Source organism: Stegastes partitus, unplaced genomic scaffold (assembly GCF_000690725.1).
Source record: "Stegastes partitus isolate 25-593 unplaced genomic scaffold, Stegastes_partitus-1.0.2 Scaffold707, whole genome shotgun sequence".
Classification (NCBI taxonomy): Eukaryota; Metazoa; Chordata; class Actinopteri; family Pomacentridae; genus Stegastes; species Stegastes partitus.
The window spans coordinates 183312-200811 of NW_007578438.1; the positions used below are offsets into that span (position 1 = coordinate 183312).

The following is a 17500-nucleotide window of genomic DNA, read 5'->3' on the forward strand; positions in this document are numbered from 1 at the left end:
GAGCAGTTCCAATAGGGTCTTCGCACCCTTTTGGGTGCTCGGACCCTAAATACTGACACTGCATTAAAAAGCTAAAGATCTGGAGGTAAAATGATAAAAGGAGGACAGGTTAAAAAAAATAAAATAGTTAAATTACATGAATATATGCAGTCATCACTACTGCGCCACATTTCAGCAGCTAAACGCTAACGATGGTTTGAAGCAGTCAGAACACCGACTCCTTCTGTTTTCATAGGACATGACGTCTGACAAAAACAAACGGAGCCATTCAACAGTAAAAAGCTGTTTAATTGCAGAATATATTGACAGTACAGTACAGCAATAAAAACACTGCCATATTGCTTCTATTTGTACATGACTTACACAGCTGCTGGTCAGCTTATGAGTGGAAACAGTAATACGGTACGTGTACAGTAACGGTGAGGAAACACCACATACAGACGGCTCTCAGGCGCCCATCACGTCCACAGACAGGCGGCCAGTTCATCAAAAAAAAAAAGCACAATATTATAATAATAATAATAATAATAAGAGCAAGAACAAAGAGACAGAGCATCCGATCACTGGGTCTACACTGGGACAAACTGGGCTCAAACGACTGGTCACACAGGGAGCAGAGGCGCACAGCCACCAAGCCCACAAACAAAACCAAAGAAGAGTAAAAACCAAAAAAATATGGATTACTTTGTACGTACGCAATACATACATGACATGAAACGACCTGACATGGTCCGTGTGTCTCATCACGCTGTCCACTGGCCTTCGTTCTCCTCTGACGCCTCGCTTCATCACAACAGCTTCAGTTTGTAAATCAGGGCACCACAAGCCGCTTCTTCACCGCCGCTCTTCTCCCTCGACTACCGGATGAACCTGGGCGCCGACCGGTCATCGGTGACAGTCTTGCGGAGCTTCACCCCCCGGCGTATAGAAACCAGCATGTCCACGTCGTCCGGCGCCGCAGAGGACGGCTCCTGGGCGGCAAACTGAGCCGGATCCCCTGGCAGCGAGCTGGGGAAGGGGAACTGACCCTCACCCAGGGCGTGGGCGCTGGCTGCCAGCTCCCCTATCTTCTCCACCAGGCTGTGGCGGTTGGCAGCGAGCAGAGGATCCTCCTCAGACCCGTGGGCGGCCATGCCGGGGGCCTGCTGGGCGTAAGCAGTCCGGTCCGCCCCTCCTCTGCCGCAGCCCCAGGTTGTGTCAGGAAGACTCATTCGCTTTGGAGACGCCCTCATGTAGTCGCTGGCAGACGGGTCATCGCCGTACAGAAACTCCTCGCTGCCCGCGCGGTGATGCTGGGACGGGCTGGCGTACCCCGGAGAGTCTGGCACGGTGGGAGTCTTAACAGGCACGATGGGGGGCCGGATGGGAATGGGGCCAGATGTCGATGGCGTGCGCCTCACGCTAGTTTTGGAGGATGGCGTCCGGCGAATAGTGGCGGTCCCTGAGGCGATAGCTCCAGAGCTGCTTCCCGCGGCGCCGTTTGGAGTCCCCTGCAGGCTTTTACCTGCAGGCAGACCTGCTGTGCTAGCAGGCCTCTTGGTCTGGATCATGCGGCGGTAGCTCTGAGCGATGTTACTGTGGCGTGGAATGGTGGAGGACTTGTCAAAGTCTGCCTGCCCTTCACCGTCTGCATCCCCGTTGAGAGAGTAGCACTCGTAGTCAGAACCTGGAGGTGACAGTCAGGGATGAGTATCTACTGTTCTCACTGAAGGACAACAGAAGAGTTAATGTGCAGCTGCTCCAGCACATAATAAATTACAGCAACCACATGGACAGTCAAGGCGATGAGCGCCGCGCTCGTCACATCACAGCTCCACACACTCACTGGAAGGAAACACCAGAACCTAAGTGCTGCACGGGTGTTTTCATCATGAAGGGCCTGCTTTCAGGTGAGCGGTACCTTGAGACGGGATGGTGTCCTCGGAGCAGGACAGGGTGTTGGTCTGGGAGCTGTAGCCGCTGGAGTACTGCAGAGAGTCTCTGCTGCTCTTCTGCTGCTCCATGCTCAAGCCTCGGGTCAGAACCATGGCTAGAGTACTGGCTGCTGGAGAGAGGGGCTCGCCATGCTGAAGCACACACACACACACGCAGACAGGAAGTACATACAGATTAGCACACATTTACATATGCGATTCACCACACTAGAACTCCCAAGACACACATTTACACACTGACATGAACATTTCTCGCTCCCTGAGGACTCGGTACCTTGGCTGTAATGGTTCCTGGGCCACTTCTCGGCCTGTGCGGATCATCTGGTTGCATCCCAGAGTATCCCTGCGGACTGGGCGGAGCCTCCAGTTCTCTCATCTTATCCACAGACCCCCTCCTACGGTGCAGAGTGCTCGCCAACGAAGGCTCATAGGAGCTTGATTTGGCCCAATCCTGCAGCAGCAGATGGAACAATGAAATTGTCTTCCAACTGTGTGTGTCCAGTGTTCGCCACCCGACAGTCGTACAGTCAGTTAAACATGGAAGCTGCTGGTTTGGCTCGTGAGCTGGTTAGAAGCATGGTAGATCTGGGCAGGCTACAGGAGGCTATGTCAGCGTGGTTAAATAATACAGCCATCCAGTGAAGATTGGGAAAACTGAGCAACAGCGACATGGTGACCGTGAGGTTAATCAAACAGAACACAATGTCCATGACAGCAATAAAAACAACACAGGAAGCAAAGAAGCAACAAAGCTTTAAAAAAGAGAGAGAACCCAAAACTGAAATGTGCAAATGAAAACAAACCTTCCAGCTAGGAACCTTTGATGTGGGTGAGGGAGTGTTGGATCCAGGGGAGTGGTTAAATGTGGGGGACGCAGGAAGTATGACAGACAGAGGCCTGATGGTGCCAGTGTGAGAGAAAGCAGGGCGGAAGGTACCGAAGGATGAGCATGAGCCAAACTGCGGAATGGACAGACAAGTCTGAGTCAGAGCGTGAAACCACAGCGAGGCCGTCACCACCGGCCCAACAGCCTCTTAAAGCTCAGGGAACAATGAGATGCACATCGGTGTGTAACTATGCATGTGTGCAGGTGTGTGTCCAGCAGAGCACAGTAGATGGTAACAGATTCATGCAGTACTAACCGCTGTAGGAGAGCTGCACTCGCTGACAGATTGGCAGGTTTCTGAGGCCTCAGAGGAGGCTGAGCTTGTTGATTTCTGGGAAAGGGAAGATGGAGTAAAGAAGAGCGGAGTTGAAGAGGAGATGGGGAGAAAGAGGCAGGTGTGAGAGATGCACAGGATAAGGGTGAGAACTTGGAGAAGAGTGTTGATGAGCTGTAGAAAGAGGGAATCTTTTCTTCCTCTCTGAGGGGATCTATGGACTATAGCCCAGATCGAAAATATGGTAGCTGTAAGATCATTTATTCAGAGACAGAACATTGCATCAGCTGGTGTGCTGCTGAGTCTGTTCTGTACGCTGCAATCTGTTCAGAGCGTGAGAGTGTGAATCACTTTATCAGTCCAGTGGGATAAAAACTCCACATTTGCAACCGATAAAGCTGTATTGCAGCAAAAATGAGAAGCTTCGGTCTGACTGATCAAACTCTGGCTGAGGCTGTGGCTTCATATGTTAAAGGCAAACATGACAGGAACAGATTAGAGGCACCAAATGGAGAATGACTGTTGTTATGCAGAGAGAATTACTGTCGCTATACTCTGACAAAAGCAGCAGCAGTGCTGTTGTTGCTGCGTCCTCCTGCCTCGCAGCATCAGCGCCTCAGACATCTCCAGAGATAACAAGTCTGCTTTGTCCCTTTGATTGTTCTCACAGTGAAAAATTCCTCCTCTCCTCCTGATAAAAGCGTACTCTTAAGACTGTGTCTGCGCTGCTACCTGGCTGGTGATGTCAGAGGGCATGGGCGACGGAGGCTTGGAATGGGTGTTGGCGTCCTGGGAGACGAAGCCCGAGTCGTGGGAGGAGACGCTGCTGAGCCGGTGGGCGCCTGCCGAGGGCATCTGGAGGAGACTGTTGACAGGATATCAAATCAGTGGAACATTCTAATTTTGGTGCATCAAAGAGCATTAAAAAGTTCTCCCGCCTTTGATTCTTCCTTTCCTATTAGCATTAACAGCTGTCTTTGTGGCTTTTTGTCTCCCGCTCAGTCGTCCTCGCTCAGCGCTGCTTCTCTTTGTCACCCACTCAGTTTGAAATGTGCAACTTATGCTTCTCACCTTCCCTCTGTACTCCTCACCCACACCTCCTCCTTCCTCTCTCCCCCTGGAATATATCTCAAGTTATTATTTCTCATTTGTCTTTGTTCTCTCGGATGAAGCTTATGGAGGGAACGCCAAATTAAATATGGCAACTTAAACAACCATAAAAGATTTAGACCTGGGGACGTCCTTCAGTCCTTCTCTTTCACCTCTGTGCCTCGTTCACAAGCTTCTCTCACATCTCACCATCAGAACCTTTGTCTTTTGATCACATTGTGTTATTTCATTATACAGCAGTTGCTCCAGTAAAACCCTAAAACAGCTGGCGTCTGGGAGATGAAGCATTTTGTCGCCTGCTCTTATTTCAACCTGAAAGCATCACGCTCACTTGTTTTAACACTGAGGTAAGTTCTAGATCACAGTCACACACATGATCAGCGGCTGCACGGTGAGTAAAAATAAAACAGGAAAATAAGACGTGGGTATGAACACAACACCCAAAGCAGGTCGCTGTGACAACGGTTCACATCCCTTCAGCTCACCTCTACAGAGACCGACCTGTCTCCTCACCTGCGACGCCACATCCATACATAACGGCTAACCTATCAGCATTAGCCTCCTGAGTGTGTGGATTTTGGTTCTTGTGTAGGCTCATGGCTTCCAGGCTGTGAGGTTTGACAGCTTTGGACCTAATCTGGCTGTAAGAAGCTTGAGAACTACAAATCTGCCAGGAGCAAGGCTCAGGAGCTGGAGAGATACGACTGCATGTCGACTGTCGCTGGCAGTCAGGCTGCTGGAGAGGGAACGTCAGCGTCACGTTCATGTATTCACAACCACCTCTGGACGCTTTACTTCTTTGCTGCTGTGTTATTAAGAGGGCTGGAATCAAAGAAGGTTGAGAACAGCTCCAGCATCGACTGAACACATCAACAACACGGCAGACAGGCGGCATCGTGTTCTAGTGCTCAGCTCATGCATCCATGAAACTGCACAAACAATATCATTAAAGGTAATTTATTCCCTTTTTTTTTTGGATATACCTGCACATGCTGCTCTTCCTGGAGCCGGTGCTGCTGGGGGAGGAAGGAGGCGTCTGGTAGGACCAGCTGTAGTCGGAGCCCTTCAGGTCCCGGATCACCTGCAGCAGCACAGAACCAAACGCTGGGTTTACAGTAGCAGCACGCAACAAAAGAGGAAACTGCTTCTACATGTGGTTGGAACAGTAAAGTGGGCATGATCATTCCTGGAATTGCTCGGCAGTTTGTAGAAAGAAAACGGGAGTAAATGGTGTATTTACTGGAGGCTATTTCCAGCTGCGGGCTGATGCACATTTGCTGCTCGAGTGAGTATTTACGGTGGCGAGATGAGGTTTACAAGCCTGTTAATGGCTCCGAAGCTACATTAGCTTTTAGCGTTTTTTGTGAGGAAAACACTGAAACCCGACAGACCTCGCACCTCAGTTGTACGAGAAACATTTGATTGTGATCCGATCTCTGGGGATGTCAGACGCTAAGTGCACCGGCGTCGTTAGGAGGACGACACCTGTTACCTGCTCACTGGCCGGCGGCAGCTTGTGAGGGTCTTCGGTCAGCGAGGTGAGGTCGTCAACAATCGCCTGGAGGTGTGTTATCTCTCCCAGCATGGCGATCTCTACGTTCTGAAAGCCAAACAGGGTGGATCACATTAAACCACGTCACTGACACACAGGTTCTGTCATCCAAGCAGCACGCGGTGTAAACGCTGCTCACCACGACAGGCTGGAGCAGGCTGATGAACGAGCAGTAGCGCCCCCTCTCCTCCAGCAGGGCTCTGCGCACCGCCTGCTTCTCCGTCTCCTCCATCAGCAGGTACAAGTCGCTGACGTCCTGCATGGCACTGTCCAGCTGGGGGCGCAGGTTACCCCGGCCTGGAGGAGGCAACAGCACAGAGGAAGGAAGGAAGGAAGGAAGGAAGGAAGGAAGGAAGGAGGGAGGGAGGGAGGACAGGGGTTGAGTAAATGGAGGAGGAGGAATGAAAACAGATTGAGATTGGAAGGGAGGATTATAATTATGGACGTGACATGAAGTGCAGACAGAGCGAGGAGGAGGGAAAGAGTAAAAAAAAGAGCGATGATTAGAACAAACAGTGATACGGCGCTCTGAGCGAGAGGTCAACGCACCGACTGACATCACACCGGATGGTTTGTGTTGGTGGGAATGAGAGGCCACTAAAACATGCCATCAATTAATGCAGCTGGTGATGGTTGGCAGACGCTGGAATGGATGAGATGAGAACAACAACTACCACGAGCCATCCACAGCAGACCACAGTGAGACTAGCTGACAGAACAATGGAGGAGGAGGAGGATGAGGATGCAACACTCTTTGCTCTGCCAGTCACTTCTCAACACGCTGCAGCACATCTTAGCATTTACGTCTCGAGCAGCTCTGAATGTATGGCCCATCGTCAATCTATAATCAGCGACATCGGTGCGAGCAAATTCCAATTTGTGTCTCGCCATCGTGGTGATTACCGGGATCAAACTCACCGGCAGCACCGTCGTCAGCGAACAGCGCGCCGCGGATTCGTTTGATGTTCAACACGTATCGGCTTAATTAGCTAATCTTTCAGCACACCTGCATTTAATAAGGCACTAATTAACTGAACACTTCCATAAGGATGTGACAGCTTGTCAATTCATAGGTCCTTAAAAACAAACGCTTGCAGCCTTTAGTCATCAGCGCCGAGTTTAGATGTCAGCTCGTGACAAAGACGCCGTTATTACTCAGAGGGATGAGTGACCGTCCTGCGGCGAGTTGTCAAAAAACAACTAGTAATTTAGAAAATGGAGGAGCTGCATTTGGAAGGAGGTCTGGCAGACGATACGAACGCTGAAGACAAGCTGAGAGATGTGCTGCTTCTCCACCGGGCATCCTTCACAGAGGACACACTGACAAGTGGCAGCAGGAGACGCACAGTTACGTAACGAGATCGATAATGAGCAGATTTAGCATGGAGCTGCTCTGATGGCTCCCTGCCACAGTGTCGTGACTCACCGGGACACTTGTGGAGGAAAACAGCAGTTATTAGTGTTCTCAGTGAAGTCTGCTCTGCTCTGACAGGTCAATACGTCTGCTGTGGAGCCCAGTGCACTCACGTCTTACTCCTATTCTCTGGTATCAGGGTGTTTGTGGTTTAACGTTTTGGGAAACAGGTTTTTTATATTGCCAAGAGGTAAATATAACAGAGCATTATCACATATGTGCAGAGGTGGGTTGATCAGGTTCATGTCCTGCTTATCAGAGCAGTTAATTGATAACACTGGGTTACAAAACAAGACTTTTTTGGAGGTGTCGAGGATTTTTTAACTGATTTAGGACATTTGTGCAGCGCTGAATCCAAAAATGACGTCTGGTTTTCTGTATCAGGTCAGGTTTTTATACCAACTCGATGTTAAAAAAGTCGATTTTGCCACTAAATCGATGACATTTTTGATATTAGCAACTGATTTATTTTAGTATTTCTCATATGAAATCAGATTCTAGAGGAAAACATTCATTTTCTAATCCTTTTCATAATCTAAATGATCCACAAGTTGATGAGCGTAAACACTGGTAAAGGTAAATACAAGTAAATTACAGGTTTCATCAAATCAAATGTTGACCTCATTCAGCAAAACCAGCGTGATGTTTGGATTCAGCACGTTGTCCAAAATCAGCTCAGAACACTTTGACACCAAAGTGGGTGTAGAGCAGTGTGATGTGTTGATGTTTGATCTTAAATCTATTTATTACATATATAGGAACAGGTAGTATTGTAATGAATCACAGGGTGATGAGGGGGTGGCACGTAGTAAGTTTATGCTCCTTCCTGAACTCATGTCACTTTTTCACTTGTTTTTTATTTTGTTTTTAATTTACTAAATAAACATTTAATTCGTTCATAAGGTAGCGTTATCACATAATAAATCACATGTCAATCAGTTCATAATCAGTTATTATTATTATTTTAGAGAGAGAAATAAAACTCATCTTCAGGTTTAAACCATCATTTCCAGCTCAGCACGCGTTACATCAGAGGAGTAAAAATCCTCCGGCGCTTATACAGACGGAGCCTCCAGTCTACAGAGTTTTTCTGATAAGTTTAAGAAAAAAATCCATAAGTTATATTTGTTGAACCTTTGGAAACAAGCCAAAGGGAAACTGGAGCTTCTGTGGGATTATAAATGAGCTGTCACTCTTGTGCTGCTCTTTGAGGGAGATGCTGCTGAAGAAACTCTTTCTCCCTGTTGCAGTAGACACAGCTACCTGTCAGGCTTTTATTTTGAAGGTCATATGAGTCATAGCTGTTCTCCATAACACAGCGGTGTGGGCATTTCATACTCTGGCTTCTATGTGGCTTCAGCAAACAGAACCGTGCAGCTCTGCAGGTGCTCGCAGGTAGATTTTGAAATGTTTGAGAAGAACACGGCTACACAAGCTCGGCTAAACGTCTGCTGGCAGCCAGTAATTCAGCTCCCGTACAGACATGAGGGACTGTCAGGCCTCTCATGTACGTGTCATGCAAAGCCAATCAGCACATTTCTCAGAACGTCAAACTGCTGCACCCTGGAACCAAAATGCTAAGAAAAGCGCAGAAGTGTTGTTCTTTGACTGGCAGGTCGATCTAAAGACGGGTTCTGATGCTTGGAACTGGCATGTGAAGTTCTCATTTGGAGCAAAGTACAGCAGACATACCTAGAAGCTCTACAGCCAGGTAAATAGTGCAGTAACAGGCGGGGGGTTGGGGTTGGGAGGAGAGACAGAAGAACAGGCAGGGTTAGCGGATTCAAACTGGGCCGCATCACGACCAGCCCGTACCACCGGCGTGTCTGGAAATAGGAGCTTAATGACATCCAGCAGTGGGGGCTAATGCAAGCACAGCCAGGAGAGAAGCTAACGTCTCTGATTTATGTGGTAAACCATCCAGAGCTGGACAGGAGACATGTTGGCAGAGTTATCATTTCCCATGCTACACTCTAGGTGGTGCTGGTTCACCGTTACAGCAGCAGGCTGACCTCCAGTCTCATCACAATATCATCACAGGTCCAATCATCAACGTCTTTCTCACCTTTTCGTGCTTTTTTCTGGAGTTTGATGGTATCTAATGACTTCCTTTTGATTTCCTGACGAGACCTTTTGTATTCTGTGGAAAGTAGTGGACAACGAAGCGTTTAAATCTCCAGCACACGCTGTATACAGACAAGTATAAGCAGATTCTGGTTGTTCACCTTTGGCGTGGTCTTTGTCCAGCTGATTGGCCGTCTTCTTCCATTCCTCTATCCGGTCCTGGAGCGGCGTGACCAGGCCTTCCATAAGAGCACTACAGCAACAAGCAGAGACGACAGCAGACGGCGGAGTCACACAATGATGCCTGAAACAAACTGCTTTATTTCCGCGGCACAAAACGCTCAGCGAAGAGCAGCCCGATGAGAAGAAGGTCAACAGAACTGGGCTGGGACCTGGGAATACAACCATCCCCTCAAGGCAGGAGAGGAGAGAGAAAACCAACAACACTCACTTGGTGAAGTGGCGTAGTTTGGTCTCGATGCTGCGGTGCCTCATGCACATCCTGGTCAGCGCCGAGCCGATGTCCCTGGTGGCACCTTGGGAAGACAACAAGAAAAACAAACAGTCGTTTACCATCCAGGAGCTCGGCATTACGAATCACACGTGTGGCTCTTGGCGGATTTTCCAGTTCAGAACACACCAGGAGGGCATTTTGAACGCTTTAATTCTTTCCTGTCAAACAAACTGATCAGGGTATTTTTCCTCTTCTTCTCTGTGCTGGGGATGCGTTTCCAGCTGTGGCCACTAGGTGGACACCAGCCCAGAAATGTCTCATTTGTTTGGGGAAAACAAATTCAAAACAGGGCCTGAAAACTCAAACCTTACACTCCCTCGTTTCTTTGTGAGGAGAACACACATTTTTGCCGTTGACACTTGTGAGATTGCGTGCCTGATTCCCACCACCGTGTCAACAGCAGCTGTGTGAACGGGTTACTGTACTTTCCTCTCTGCTCAAGTGTAATTAAATGGGGTCTTAAGCCCCTAAAGCCAGGCTGGTCCACTGTCTCACTGATGGTTCACAGGCCACTGTAATATGTGGCAGCACTGATCCTGTTGTAATCTGGGCCACATAGGGCTAATCTGAGGGTCTCTGCCCCCCCCAGCCACACAGTGAAAGAGAGAGGGCATCTCAGCAGCCCACGGGCCTCGGACTGCCACAGCCTGTCCTGTGTGGGGGGCATGATGTGCAGAGGTTGGTGTGGACAGGTGGTGTGATTTACAGACCCCCCACCCTTTTCCGAAGTTCTCACCCCGTCTATCCTGGAGGAAAAAGGAGGGAACCCTGTAAGGGGATATCCCTCTATTCTTCCCTGCCTGCTCTGCCTTTCCTGTTCTCTCTGTTTCCTAAACAGCATTCATGCAGGACAGGCAGAGAGAGACCAGCTCCAGCCTTCACCACCAAAACAGAAAGACTGATACGAAAACATGACAAGTACGTGACTAATGCAGCAGGCCTGAAACTCAGAGTAAGCAACGCTCCAGATCGCTGTCCGCTGAGATCTGTGCTCTGTTCCACATATCTCATAAAGAAACTGGGTCTCCAGCTGATCCCACCGGCACACAAAGACCGTTTGTACCAGTTCAAAGACGCTCAGCCACGGATCTGGACTCCATCACGCCGCTGTCGAATAACTTGTTTGTGCGACGGGGAGAAGAAGGAGGGTTGTCCTGTGTCTGCTGCTGGAGGGGAGAGGTCATCCAGCTGCATCACACACCGCCATCACACACCAGCGGGACGGGGCTGAGGAACATGTGGAACCTATACGCTGACCTCTGGCTATAAATAGCACGAGAGGTGTCCATCTTTGAAGACCTGGAGTATTTGTCCTGAAAGAAGCTCTGTTTTGAAGTGGTTCATGAAGACCTGTGAGAACACAGACATGAAGGGCCTGTGTCCTGAAAGCAGTGCAGGAGGAATCCACTGAACCAGCTCATGCAGGACGGAGGACGACTAAAAAAAGAGAGACGGAGGGAAAAAGGGAGTCATGTGGGCTCTTGTATCTGTAAACCAGAGCTTTCCCATGTCACTGTCAGCTGGAGACAACCCTCCAGCCCCAGTCTCCTGTCCCATCCACACCTGCCAACTTCCCTCCCGCTCCCCAGCTCGTCCTCCGGCTCTTCCTCTCCCACAAGGGGGATCAGCTGACAGCTACATCCTGGGGAGGTTCAGAGGCTTCCTGGCCACGTCCAAGAGCCTTGCTGGCCTCTGGCCTCGACCGGATGGACAAGGACGCAGTGATTCACTCCCACAGCGCCCTGCGTGGCCACACAGGGAGGGGAGGGCGGCTTCAGTCTGACTAGAAAGACAGATATCCTGCAGAACACAGAGACAGACTTCTTCCTGAGGTTTTAGCCCATTCATTTCCCGCTCTTTTGTGATTCTGGGCTACATAAATAAACTCCCCTAAACCGTCCCACAGCGTACATATATCGATGCTCGACTGTGCAGCAGCTCTGGAGGCTCAGAGTGTGTAACAACTGGAAAAGTGATTATTTAGCAGAATGGGACCCCCAGGGCTTCAGGGGGAGCCGGGCCGAGCTCATAGCACACACCAACACGTGCATGAATGAAGCCAAACACAGAGCAGGACTGAAGAGCTGAAGCTGTTATGCAACTCAGCCGTACATCTCCAGACACGGAGCAAACAACTGGGAGCACCGAGCAGCGCAGCAACGTGTGTCTCATTACAGGAGTGCTGCCGTGCATGGATCCGCCGGCGCTTGGCCCAACATACTCGCTGAACATAAATATCAGCTGCCACCAGATCTGCTGTGTGTGTGGAGCATGCTGGCAGGAAAGTGGAACCGCTCGCCGGTGGATGCTCGGTGGGAACCTGAATCCACGACAAGCACAGTGTGGTCTCAGCGTCTAGTGAGCGGTTCCATCCAGACCTCTGGTTCTGATTAACTCCCCTGGTTCCTGGGGGAAGGAGGAGCGTTTTAATAGGCCTGCTTTATAGGGGGTTGTCCTGCCAGGAGCCGGGAGCCAGAGGCTAAGCTGCCACAGGCCTCCCTCCCTGATGTCTTCAACATGGCAGCTTAGCCTGACTGTGTCTCACTCAGCATCTAAACCTGCTGCTGGGCTCACGTTTCAGTCGTACTCGACTACCGAGCTGGAGCGGTGAGCGTTGTGCGTTGCCGCCGGTCTCCAGGCTGAGTTCAGCTCTACAGAGCGCGCTCACTGCTTCCTGTGTCAATAAAGCACGTTTATGTGGACTGGACCAGAGGAGGTACAGAACATCCTCACTGCTACGCTTCCAACAATATGAAGTCCCCCCACCTTTTTTTTTTGTGAGGTTCTCACAGAACCGCCGCAGAGCAAAAGGAAATTCCATCATCCGCGAGACAACAGTTATTCCTGACGTTGGCACCTTCGGCACGGAGCCGGCGGCGGCTGGCACAGACAGCTAAGCCTCCTGCCTCCTCGCCTCCCTCACCCCTTTTAAGTGAGGCCGAATGTGAACTGGCAGGGACACAGCGAAGCCCACTGATGGATGAAAGGGGCTGTGGGATGAGAGCGGAGGATGAAAGAGGGCACACACTGCCCGAGGTGCAGGGTCTGGCCGGTCGGGGGCACAGGAAGCGTTCGCTGGCGTCTGCAGGTGCAGGAGGAGCTGCCAGGGCAGAAGTTCCCACATCAAGCTTCAAATACAGGACTAATGAAGAGGAGAACCATTAGATGCTGTAATTACTTTTCCCATTATTATCAAACTCTCGACAGAGTCTGTGTGTTTATCTCCTCCTAGGATTCACAAACACGACGCCAGCACGTTTTTCTAAGAGAAGAAAAGACAAAAGAGAATGAGAGATGGTTTGATTTTGTCGGCTTCGCTGCTCTCATTTAGCTACTAGTTGAGCAAACACGCGGCTGAGACTGAATTCAAACCTGACGAAACATCACACACATCACATCATCAAGCGCTTTCTTCAAAGCCCAGCTGGAGTCCTGGTGGTTGGGCGCAGGGGGAGCAGTCAGCATGATAAATAAAGCAGCGTCTCCGGAGTCTGCTGGTTACGGAGCAATCGCCTCTGATGGAGGCGGATAGAACAGCGAGGTGCTGAACGCCTGCAGCAGGACGGCTATACGTCTGATCCACGGTACATGGACTGTGAACGGCAGACAGAAGCAACGTATATGTTTGTCTGAGAACATCTCTTTAAGATCCGAGTGTCTGATCCCCACTTGAAAAGGAAAGAATTAAAATTTCATGGCGTTCTTTGTTCATGACTGAACACAAAGTCTGTCTGATTCACTGTATTCATAAAACAGCAGAACTTGAAATACAAAATAAAAGCTGGAGCTACATCTGGAAATGGCTTTTACTAAACCAGAATAAACTTTAATCTTCTTCTCTTGATGTTAGCTTCACTTCCTAATTGCATGAGTAAAAACTCATGACTAAAATCTTTTTCCCTAACCTTGTTAAACTTAGAATAAAATTAATAAGATCTGTGAGAAGTCAGTCTGAACTCTTTGGATCAAGTGAGCAGAACCTCTGTGGGAGTTTGCTGATTGTCTTCAAAGTGAGTTTTGAGGCTTTGAAGACATCATAACCGTGATAACGTCTCACTGCCAACGCTGTGAGAGCGAAGCGATTATTCTGGACGTTCCAACAGGTAGTTCCAGCTTTTTAAATCCCGTTCTTCAGCTTCAGAGCCCTCGTTTGCATTCCCAGAGCAGTGTGTCGTTTTCTCTCAAAGGCTGGTCATCATCAGCGTCACATGGAAATAAATCTTACACTAAGAACAACGATGTGTGTGTGTGTCCATGTGACCACAAACACATCCTGTAGACTGCTCATTCTACTGATAACAGACTGTTTATTCTGAAGAAGCTCTCATGTATTATCAGAAAACTGTGAAACTGAAAACTGCAAGTTCCTCAACCCAGGGGCAATCTTCTGGTTCTGTCAGAAGACCAGCAGATATCTGAGACGGTTCTGAGGCAGAGAGAAGCAGCAAATCCCGACAAGAACCTGGAAACAACCTCAGAATCAGCTTCACTGGCCGCGTATGTGTACACCAGAAATCTGACTCTCTGACGCAAAGCACACACATGCATTTAAACAGGTCAAAGAACGGAGGTTAGCATCTCCAGGAGCGAGCCTTAACCCCACATGAGCGTGAGTTTGGACATGAATGAGCGACAGTAAAGCTCCACTGCGAGCTTTTGTGTCGCTTCCTCAGACGTGGAATGTCTCCTATCATGGACAACAATGGCGCTGAGAGGCAGAGGAAACGGCCACCAGATCAATTGTTCTGGTCTCACACAAACACACACTCATCCCATTGTTGGCCGGCCAGACGGTACGCACAGCGAGCTTCACCTCTCGACCAGAAACACCCACAGACAGAGCCGGAGCGACCCGACGGCAGTAAACATGTTCTGGAGCGCATTAGGAGGAGAACAAGGAGGAAGGGATATTTCTCTGCTGGAGGAGCTTCCTGTTCAGGGACATAAACGCTACTAAAAATACTCCTGGTCCAGATGTGCTGGTCCGTGGGGATGAAGGAAAAAAGGGATGCAGGGAGTGAAAACAAGAAAATGGTCAAAACGGGGCAGAAACCCACAGAGGGCTGTCGCTGCCTCGTGTCTGACAGGATATCTGAAGCTGAAGGAGATGGATTGATGATGCAAATACAGCCGTGGACAAAGACCCGGGGAGCAGGCTTTGAATAGCTCCGTGTTCAATGGAGCCAAGACTCTGAGTCATTCGAGTCGCTCGGCTCAGGCTGCTCGTCTTTGCAACCTCTGCAGCCGTCTTTATCTCGGCTGACAACGCCTCGGCCCACTCTGTGTTCACACCGCTCTGCTCATTTGCAAACAATCCCACAAACACTGCTGACACCACTGCTGGTGCTGGTGCTGCTCATATAACATTTCATGAGCTCCACCTCCATCTGTAGGCGCTGAGTGTTGAGTTACCCCGAGGGGAAGTGTATTACCATCACCCCCGCTCTCCTCTGCGCTGAGCTTCACGTACACTTAAGGTCAGACGTCCGATATCTACCAGATACGTGCTTTGTGTTCTCGTAACATCGCATTTGTTCTGCGTGAGGTGTCTGACTGGAGAAACAACTTTTCTCTGAAAACAACAAGAGCTCACTGAGGAGTCCTAAAGTTTTAATGCAACACCACAGAGTGCAGAGACTCATCTGTTCCTGGTCCATCTGAATGTTAATTCAATCTCTGAGCCGACTGGATTTCTGTACATGTGACCGCAATCCGTCCCGTTGTTGTGGAAACATCTGGATGTGGACCAACATGGTGGACGGACCGATAAGCGATGCCGTCCCTGCAGCAACTTCAAGGATGCCATTTGGGTCCCAATTTATTTGTGCAACAGCAAGTGATAAAAATAAGCTCTCCATGAGGCTGCGCTTGAAATATTCACACATGATGTGACCAGTCATCCTCCAGCAGCTTCCAAGCAGCCACCTCAGCTGATTGAAGCGATGCATGTGTTCCTTTCTTCCCCTCTTCAACGTCCTCCCGTACATTCCTCTACAGGCTCTCTGGTGTGTTTTCCCTCCCCTCTCTCCAGCTCCCTTCCACGTCGAGTTCATGTTCAGGATATAGCTGAACACAGTGTTCCCCTCCAGTCTCATGTTTGTCTTCTTAGTTTGGTATTCGCCCTCAGAATGAAAGTTATGCCGAACCAAAAGGATTTGTTTTCTCTCCCATTATTATTTCCACTTCTCGTCTGTTCCTCACATCCCCGCTGCAGCCACTTCACCCTGCACTTACTCCGTTATAACAGCTGGAAAACATTCATTTGCAGGATGACCACATTCAGTTTTGAGGCCGAAGTCTATAAACTCGACCAGCCAGAAATGCAGAACGGCGTTGGAAACTGTTTAGCTCCGTCTGACGGACAAGGTGGACAGCTGAAGGAGAAATGAGCGGCTCTCGTCGACGCTTAACGTGACCTCGTGGTTGGAGGTCATGAAATACCGGAGGAGCCTCGCATACAATCCCCAGAACGGCACAGCGGACCATCATGCCTCCGCTGGTTTGCCTTTGTGACATTTCAAACACCCAAATCTATAAGCTCATTGTAGGAATTTAAACCCACAGATTCTTGTTCTGGTACACGGAGCAAAACAAGACACTCGTATCGGGCTTGTAGATGAAATGCCACGCTTGATGGATGTCAGCCCTGGTCACATGGGCACGCTCATTATTTGACATGTCCGTAAAAATAGCCGCGCTGCTGGGATAGCATGGAAGACAGTAATCCCCTGATCTCGCTCTGCACTAGGCCACGACCGCATCTCGTCCATGCCAGGCTGTCCAGATGGCGGGTAGGGATATCCGTCCCATCTGCCAACCCAGAGAAGTACAGCGGCCAAGCAGATTACTGCTTCGCTGACACACTGATCTACTAGCATACCTCCACTCAGATTGGACAGCATGAGTAGGAAAGAAAAGACAGGGAGCGCTAGCGATGACCCACAGGAACATTTGGTGTGTGTGCCTCCTGCTGGCTCTGGTGTGCACATGTAAAGACAGAAAAGGCTTTTGTCAGTGCATGGCAGTCTGAGCAGCCATCCCAGAGTGTGAGTTTTTAGAGCTGGGGGTGGCTGATCAGGAAGAGAAGGCAGTCTGTGTCTGTGTGTTACAGAGTGGGGCTAAGAGGATTAGCTAAACGCCTCTGCCTAGCCTGGATACCCAGAGCCGTGGAAATCCCACTACAGCCACAACCCCCACCCAGGTCAGCTCAGCCCGACCAGACTCACCTCGCCGTCCCAAAAACACGGAGCTTGTATCTGAAACCCTGACGGACCATTAGCCGTGGACTGTGGCTCTTTGACATCGATCCAATTCAACCACGTCCAAACATGGAAAAACTGAAGCCAACCCTCCTCTAAACCACAGGTCACTAAAAACAGAGTCCACTGTTCTCCAGATACGTCTGGCCCATTTAAACACATCACACAATAATCTAACATGGACGTCAAAAAAAAAGAAAAGGTCTAGACAACACACCAGAACCCATTAGGCTGACCCGTCTCACAGGAAAAGGAGCCGAGGGGCCTCAGACTAAGTCACAGGAAAGATGGGTGTTGAAACGTGAAACATATATCTTTACAAGCCTAAAACTCTCCAAATACATCCATCTAATGCAGTCTTTGCGGCTTGCGGACCTTTATTGAACCCAGATGCAAGCTGCCAGTTCACAGACAGACTTCAGACATGGATCCATCAGCACAGCTCAGAGGAGCAGCGCTGTCGGCCTGGCAGCCAGCTCCTCCAGCTGCTTCA

General features: G+C 49.7%; 1 protein-coding gene across 2 annotated transcripts in view; it reads right to left on the minus strand.

The window, feature by feature from the left end:
- Nucleotides 1-270: 270 nt before the first annotated feature.
- The window catches only part of mtss1la (MTSS I-BAR domain containing 2a), a 23347-nt gene continuing 6117 nt past the window's right edge, over nucleotides 271-17500 (minus strand). Inside the window, exons 4-15 of one of the 2 annotated variants that reach the window (XM_008290981.1) lie at nucleotides 9686-9770; nucleotides 9396-9487; nucleotides 9236-9310; nucleotides 5896-6053; nucleotides 5697-5804; nucleotides 5188-5285; nucleotides 3827-3959; nucleotides 3077-3151; nucleotides 2738-2893; nucleotides 2209-2385; nucleotides 1901-2066; nucleotides 271-1666 (exon numbers count right to left, since the gene is read on the minus strand). In XM_008290981.1, coding sequence (XP_008289203.1) covers nucleotides 858-1666; nucleotides 1901-2066; nucleotides 2209-2385; nucleotides 2738-2893; nucleotides 3077-3151; nucleotides 3827-3959; nucleotides 5188-5285; nucleotides 5697-5804; nucleotides 5896-6053; nucleotides 9236-9310; nucleotides 9396-9487; nucleotides 9686-9770 — 2132 coding nt within the window. In that variant the 3' untranslated portion in view covers nucleotides 271-857. The remainder of the gene's footprint in view (nucleotides 1667-1900; nucleotides 2067-2208; nucleotides 2386-2737; nucleotides 2894-3076; nucleotides 3152-3826; nucleotides 3960-5187; nucleotides 5286-5696; nucleotides 5805-5895; nucleotides 6054-9235; nucleotides 9311-9395; nucleotides 9488-9685; nucleotides 9771-17500) is intronic. The other variant, XM_008290982.1, reaches the window with a different exon arrangement.